Raw genomic sequence first — 7,987 nt, 5'->3', positions numbered from 1 at the left:
TTTCGGAGACGCTCTTTCTTTCTTTCGTCTCGCTGGGAGGTTGGAGGACCGGTGAAGGGCTGTTGGAGGAGCTGCAGGCGGACTCTCCTTCCTGTTCCTCTCTGATGCTGGAGGCGGGCCTTGGGGTCGCGGTCGGCGCCACCGCCTCTTTGGGCCAGGCCGACTCACGTGACTGACGCGGGCTCCGGAGCGGCGGGCCGCATTGAGGAAGCAGCGGCGGCAGCAGAGGCGGCGGCTGTCGCTGGAAGGTAGCGGCCTGGCGAGGGACCGGCGGCTGCCCTCTCCGACCGCCGCGGCGCAAGAGAAAAATGGCGGAGGCCTCGGCGGCCGGGACGGGCTCTGGCGCCGCCGTCGCCGCGCACCGGTTTTTCTGCCACTTTTGCAAGGGCGAGGTCAGCCCCAAACTGCCGGTAAGAGCCCCGTGCCCCCTGCACTCGGGCGTGGACTTCTCGCCCCGAAATCCCGGAATGGGTTTCAAGCTTCCCGCACTCTCCTGAAGTCGGTCTCCCAAATACTGCTGCCCACTGTCCCCTGTCCCCTGTCCGCTGTTCGCTGGCCCCAGGCCCCAGGCCCCAGACCCCAGACCCCAGGCGTCCGGCCCTGGTTCCTTACTCCTCCCAGGCTTCCCCAGCCCCCTCCAACCTGCCCCTTATTCCCTCTCCTCACCTTACCTGCCCCCTCCCCCATCTTTTTTTCTTTAGCAGGTTTTCCCCTGACACCTCTCTCCTGAATTTTCTTTTCTTTTAAATATTTTTTTATTATTTGATTTTTTTTTAAGAGAGCGAGAGGAACATCGGTTTGTTGTTCCACTTATTTGTGCATTCATTGGTTGATTCTCGTATGTGCTCTGACCGGGGATCGAATTCGCAACCTTGGCTAGCTCCGCAACCTTGGCTAGCCCGAGGATGCCCTGACCAGCCGAGCTACTCGCCAGGGCTCCCCTCGGTTTTCTTTCGCTCTTCACCTTGGCTCCCTGTCAGGATGACCGGCCCCCACCCCTTGTGCTGCTGTTCTCACCTTCCTCTATTTCCTTTTCCACTTTTCACCAGACAGCCCCCCCCCCATCTTCTGTGAATCAAAATAGCGAATTGATAAGGACAGTCCCTTTTCCGTTGTCTCTCGGAAAGGAAGGGTTGGAAGGTAACTGGGGCGGAGGGGGTTTTGTTACTGGTTGGTTTCCAGGGTTCTTGTGAAAGTGAAAACAGCAGTGTACTAATGACTTGCAGACTGCGGTCCTCCTTACCACTATTGAAGGAGATGGCTTTGGAAGAAGGCAGGACAAACCAAGTTTCAACTTGGTTATTTTGGTTGTCATGTAGGTAGAACCTTCAGCAGGTCTCCTTTACCAGCCCCCCTCCCCTATTCTGTCTCATCAATGAAAAATGTCCAGGACAGAATGCTGGGGACTGCATCCTCTGGCATAAATTGGTTTTCACCAGTTCCTGCAAGACTCATCTGTTAGTCCCTAGACAGGTAGTGCTATGGTTGTGAAGAAAGCGCTTCTGCAGCGTGCTAGGGAAACCCTGAAGCTGTTTTGGGTTGGGTTATGGCTACTGCAGGGAGACCCACCCAGGAGAATGTTAATCCTTTGGCCAGCCATCTTTAGAATTAGTTATAATTGTTCTGCTTAGAAGTATAAAGGTTCAATCTTAAGATAAGGTGGCTACATTGCAACTTAACTTTATGTGGTGTGTCAGATACAATCTATGAGAAAGCCTGTTGAAGTGTGCATGTCTGTATGCCTTCTTAGAAACACAAATGGAGTCCCCTGAATAAGTACCTAAAGGGTATTTTATTTTTAAACCTCACCGGAGGATATTTTTCTATTTATCTACAGATGGGGGGGTGGGGTGGGGGGAGACAGAGAGAAACACTGACGTGAGAGGGACACATGGACTTGTTGCTTCCTGGACAACTCTGACCATGGCCAGGGGTCAATGCTCTAACCGCTGAGCAACACCACCCATGGCCTAAAAGGTATTTTAACTTCATCATCTAAAAGTTGTGCTTTTTCAGGCTTTATGGTATTTTCTTTATTTTCTGTTTGCCTCAACTTCAACTTCATAGTTTCATGTTATGAAAAAAACCAATTTTTAAAATATATACACACACATATATATGTATGTATTTTTTTAGAGAGAGAGGATGGGAGAGAGAGAGAGGAACATCCATGTGAGAGAGATACATTGATTGGCTGCCTCCTGTACGCCCTCTATTGGAGATCGAGCCCGAAACCTGGGCATGTGCCCTGACTGGGAATTGAACTGGGACCTCTCACTCAATCCATTGAACCACACTGGCTGGGCTGAAGCAAACAATTTTTTTTTTAATTCCTCACCTGAGGATACTTTCCCACAACTTTTTAGATAGAGTGGGAGGGAGGGAGGGTGGGAGAGAGAGAGAGAGAGAGACAGAAAGAAACACATCGATTGTTCGCCTCCTGCAGGACCCAACTAGGGTCGGGGACAAACTACAACCGAGGTACATGCCTTTAGCAGGAACCGAACCCTGGACCATGGGCTGACGCTCTAACCGCTGAACCAAACTGACCAGGGCCCAGGACAAACAATTTTTACTTACACAGTTGAAAGTCTTTTTTTTTTTTTTTTTATCCTCACTTGAGGACATTTTTCGATATTTTGTTCAGATAGAGTGGGAGGGAGAGAGAGAGAAACATCGACATGAAAGGGACACATCGAGTGGCCGCCACCCACACGACCCAACCAGGGCCGGGGACAAACTGCAACTGAGGCACGCGCCCCTAGCGGAAACCGAACCCGGGTCTCTCCGGACCGCAGGCTGACACTAACCACTGAGAAAACCGGCCAGGGCCTGAAAGTCTTTTTTATTTTTTATTTTATTTATTTTTATTTTTTTATTTTTATTTATTTTTTATCCTCACCCGAGGACACTTTTTCATTCTTTGTTCAGATAGAGCAGGAGGGAGAGAGACAGAGAGAGAAAAACATCGATGTGAAAGGGAAACATCGAGTGGCTGCCACCCACACGACCGACCAGGGCCGGGGACAAACTGCAACCGAGGTACATGCCCTTAGCGGGAACCGAACCCGGGTCTCTCTGGACCGCAGGCCAACGCTTTAACCGCTGAGCCAAACCGGCCAGGGCCTGAAAGTCTTTTTTAAAAGAAAGGGTTTATTAGGCCATTGGTGGCCAAAAAGAAGTTTAAATCACCAGCTTAGCAGGAAAGATAACATGTCCATCATCTCTGAGTTTCCAAGCATTTTTAATTAATTAAATAATTGATTTTGTTAATCCTCACTGGAGAATATTTTTCCATTGATCTTTTAGACTGGAAGGAAGGGGGTTGAGGGAAGAGAAACATCCATGTAAGAGAGACACATCGATTGGTTTTGCCTCCCTAATGACCCCGACTGGAGCCTGGGGTAAACCTGTAACCCAGGTATGTGCCCTTGACTGGAACAGAACCTGAGATCCTTTGGTCTGTGGGCTGATGCTCTAACTGCTGAGCCAAACCAGCCAGGGCAGCAAGCATTTTTATACATGAAGAAAAATGTAAGCCCAGTGAAAGAATTCACATTAGCTATAGGCAAGGAGGTGGGGGAAGGTGAAGTGGGGCCAGCTCTGGGATAGACACAGAGTCCACAAAAAGAAATGTCCCCTCCTGTGGATTGGCTGTGGGCAGCATTTTAGAAAGCCCACGTGTAAAGAAGGAAAGGCTCCCTGGAGTTCTGTGGTGCCTGGCTAGGGTAATCTGCGGAAATAGCCACCTGGAAATTAATGGGAAGATCCAACGGAATGGAAGGAATGTGAGCAGTCTTTTGTCAGACTTGGTCCACAGCTATTAAATGGCTAATTGTTTCGTTCGTCTCTTTCTCTCTCTGGCCTCTGTAATTTTAATTTAGAACATCTCAGAATTTTCTTCTTGTTACTCTAGATGTTGCTTAGTCTTGCTTGCCTATTTGTGCCCACGTGTGCTTTGTGCCATATTTCAGAGCTGAGAAGAGCAGTTGCCTTGTTTTTTTCCAGTGGAGATGAGAACCCCCAGGTCTCTCTTACCACAGAGAGGGAGTCTGGAATTTGTCCACCATGTGTGTCATGAGTGACATGTGATAACTTTGTTGAATATTGTTGCCTTAGTTCCTCTAGCCCCCCCAATGTAAAATTCTTTTAAAATTATTGTTATCATACAATGTTATAGGATGTGGCAAAGGCATGTTTACAGTTGTGAGTACGCAAAACAGTTGATTCTTGTATTATTGTATTATTTTTCATACAAACAACTGTAAGCCTACGTTTGCCCCACCCTGTATATTAGTTTCTGGTGCACAGCATAGTGATTTGACATTTATATGCTTTACAGTGATCACCACAAGAAGTCCAGTATCCGTCAACATACTTAGCTCTTAGGGTCTTTTAAGTCATTCACTTATTTACCTTTAAGAGTGAGAAAGCAGTCTAACTTTGCACAACTTCCATATTTTATTTTTACTACCCGAAGTCCTCACAGCAAAGTGCTCATGAAAAGGGATAATAAGAAAAATTTTAGGTGTTTTTCTTAAGCCTTAGTTTGAAAAATCTATCTGATTTTTTTTTTTCCTCAATCCTTACCTGAGGACATTTTAAAATTTATTTTCAGATAGAGTGGGAGAGGAGAGAGTGAGAAAAAAAACAAAAACAAAACATCGATGTGAGAGAGACACACCACACTGATTGGTTGCCTCTAGCATGACCCAGACCGGGGCTGGGGTCGAACTGCAACCGAGGTACATGCCCTTGACCAGAATCGAAACCGCGGCTCATTGGTCTGCAGGCCAACACTCTAACTGCCGAGCCAAACCGGCCAGGGCTATGATGCCTGGTTTTTATTTACTTATTTATTTATTTTAAATTAAATTAAATTAATTAATTCATTTTTGTTACAGATATTTTTCCTTTTTCCCCCATTGACATCCCCCCCTTCCCGCCCTGTCCCTAGCTTTGTTGTCCATGTCCATTGGTCATGCATACATACATATAAGTTCTGTGGTTTATTTCTCCCCCGCTTACCCCCTCTTCTGGCGATTGTCAGTCTGTACCCTACTTCCGCGTCTCTGGGACTACCCTGTTCTTCACACTGTTATGTTCATTATATTCCACAAATAAGTGAGATCATATGGTACTTGTTCTCTGTTTGGCTTGTTTCGCTTAGGATAATACTTTCCAGGTCCCTCCATGTCGTCTCAAAGGATAAGAGCTCTTTCTTTCTTAAGGTCTAACACAATTAAGTATGACAGAATACTTTATACATACAAAAAAGGTTCTCTGCTGATGTCCTGAGGGCAGTACCTTGGCCTAAATAGTTCCTGCCCTTAAGGACCTCACATTTCATTTTGGAAAGACGGACAAACATGAAAAAGTTAATGTAAGGTGAATGAATGTTTGCTTTAGAATTCAGAGAAAGGGATATATGGTAGCTTTGGTGAGGGCAGGGAAAGAGTGAGAGGGGTTTTAAATTGAGTTCTGCAGGCTAGGTAAAAATCAAATTGAGGAGAAGAATAGCATAGACTGGGGTATGAAAGAGAAACATCTAGTAAGTCGATATGCACTTTTAGGAAAAGGTGCAGTGAGCTCAGGGGTAGAGGTTTTATTCATAGGTAAGCCAGTTAGTTTCATCTTGTTTTATGGCCATTTCTATATCCTTAACCCAGACTGTCATCTTGAAATGTTGGTTGTAAAAATGATCAGGTCAGTAAGTGGGTGGCTCTGCTACTAAAAAAAACCAACTCAAACACTGGTAAGTCAGAATGTGATTTTCATGTATAGGACAACATTGAAAAGTTTTAAAAAATAATTTTTGTTATATAAATTTGAGATTCCCTCACTGTAGCTACATTAGGCATGCATTGTTTCATCTGCTGAACAAATGTTATGGGAAACCTGGATGTTTTTCTGAGGATAGCTAGACCCAGCATATCATGAATAAAGTTTTTATGTCTTGACTCATTTTGCATCTCAAGAAGATACTTACCCTTGTGCAAGTAGGATCACAGGACCGTACTGTACTCTCTGAACACCTAAGGTTGAGTATTGAGTTTTACATCATTTTTTAATAAGCTATTGCTAGGTAGTTTTCTTCACCTAGTCAATGGGAAGGACTGCTTCACAGCTACCTAATCTCTTGCCAGTTTGTTCACCACATAGCAGAATCATCATTGTGTTTAGTGGGACTAGGTTGCAAGGTGTTTTAAACCTCTTGCTTCTCTCTTCCCCTATCTAGGATATAGCACTTCTTGATACATTTGGAAGTATGTGAGACAATAGCTTACCCAACGTTTGCCCTGAAAGTACCCTTCAGTTTTTTTTTTTGTTGTTTTTTTTTCATTTTTCTTGTCAGTGTTTACTGTGAAAGACTCACAGGCCCAACTAACTTTAGTGTCTGTATTAGAAGAAATAGTGTTGGCTATCATTTCTGAGAGAGGTTGGAATATGCTAAAGCTTGTCTAGTTTAAGCCACATTTGGTTGGTCTAATTTGATGACTATTCCTTACTCCTAATCCTGACTTATCCATTTTAACTTTGCCTATCTTTGGTTTGGATCTTCTCAGATTAAAAGAATAAAAAGTTTCATTTAGAAAGAAGACATGAAAGGTGGGAAAACCATGAAGAGAATTTTTAAATGAAAATAATATTCAATGGTACTGTTATTTGTAAGATTTCAAAACAAGAGTATTGGTTTAGGAATTTCTTTTTCTATTTAAAAGTGTTTTTCTATTTACAAGGAAAATAATTTCAGTAAAATTTATCGAGTACTAGGATTTTAAAGAGGTTTTGATTATATGCTCTGAAACCCCAGGGTTTACACTTTATAAATGATTGAGTAAATGTATATTTTTTGGTCATCAGATGATAGAATAAATTAAGTAACCTAAAGTTATTTTCAGAATACCAGAAGCTTCAGCCTGACCTGATTATCCTATTGAGAGACAATGTGATGGCAAAACTGATGGAATTAGTGTGCTACATTGAGAGCTGACTGGGTAGTACCACAGACAGCTCTGTCACAGAATGTAAAGGTGTCATTCCATCCCTGTACTCACTCCCCTCCTCCCCCTTTAAAATCAAGGCCAGAAAATATTACTTTGTGAAACTGAATCTGGTAGTCTAATTAAACAGGTGAGATAAATCATGTGCAGAGTAAAGTACTTTTGGTGTTGATGAGGGTGATTCGTTCTTGTTTTATGGAGATCAGCGTATTCAAATCCAGATAAGAGACCAGTCTAATTAAGGACTGCCAGTGTATTGCTTACCTCTGAGGCTCTGCCTGAAGGAACTAGCACTTTCTCCCTCTCCCATCTCCTATATCACCTTTGAGCTAATAAAGTGTCAACCTTATCAATACGTAATGTTTTCTAGTTTAGCTTTTTATTAGGTGCTCCAGAAGTCATGATCATTGTGCTGTACTTGTCATGGCTCTAATACAGGAAAACTTTTCTAACCACTCTATAATAAGAGTAGCTAAAAAGTAAATTTCTTAAAGACTGTGACTCGTAGAACTCTAAGCTCACTGACCTTGCTTATTAAGTTGCATGATTCTTAAGAAGGCCCCAGAGCTAAGTCTAAGTAGTTAGTATGTTATTGAACAGGGGGAAGGAATTTAGTAATTTGAACTGGGTTTGAGAGGTTTCAATTATTAGATTGTCTTAAATTCTGCTGTTGGTGGCTTATCAGCTGAGAAGTCTACTTGATTATGTAGCATCAGTTTGGTTCTATATAGCAGTTGCTTATTAAATATTTCTTGTTGTGGCTTTAGTGTTGTGAGATCTAAAAAGGCTTCAGTGATACAAAATGTAGGTACTACCACATGGAATTTGAACATACAGTGTCAATAAATATATTCTGTGTAAGGATCTAGAAATAAATATGTATTCTTACGGGTAGAAGGCTCATTCTAGTCTTAAGTCTACTGATAGACATGTATATAGTGGGGAAATCTGTGGGACTTTTTCAGTATGAGGAAGAATAAAAA

At 43.3% G+C, this 7,987-nt stretch overlaps 1 protein-coding gene across 3 annotated transcripts in view; it reads left to right on the top strand.

The window, feature by feature from the left end:
- Positions 1–98: 98 nt before the first annotated feature.
- Positions 99–7,987, top strand: part of RNF115 (ring finger protein 115) — a 78,313-nt gene continuing 70,424 nt past the window's right edge. For 2 of the 3 annotated variants that reach the window (XR_004960981.1, XM_036273544.1), the window contains exon 1: positions 294–410. Coding sequence is in view for 2 of the 3 variants with exons in the window: in XM_036273544.1 (XP_036129437.1) it covers positions 309–410 (102 nt within the window). In the remaining variant the exon portion in view is untranslated. Of the gene's footprint in view, positions 411–7,987 lie in introns of all 3 variants that reach the window. The other variant, XM_036273543.1, reaches the window with a different exon arrangement.

The sequence above is a fragment of the Molossus molossus genome, unplaced genomic scaffold (assembly GCF_014108415.1).
Source record: "Molossus molossus isolate mMolMol1 unplaced genomic scaffold, mMolMol1.p scaffold_m16_p_20, whole genome shotgun sequence".
Classification (NCBI taxonomy): domain Eukaryota; kingdom Metazoa; phylum Chordata; class Mammalia; order Chiroptera; family Molossidae; genus Molossus; species Molossus molossus.
This window is presented reverse-complemented; position numbering and strand designations above follow the sequence as displayed.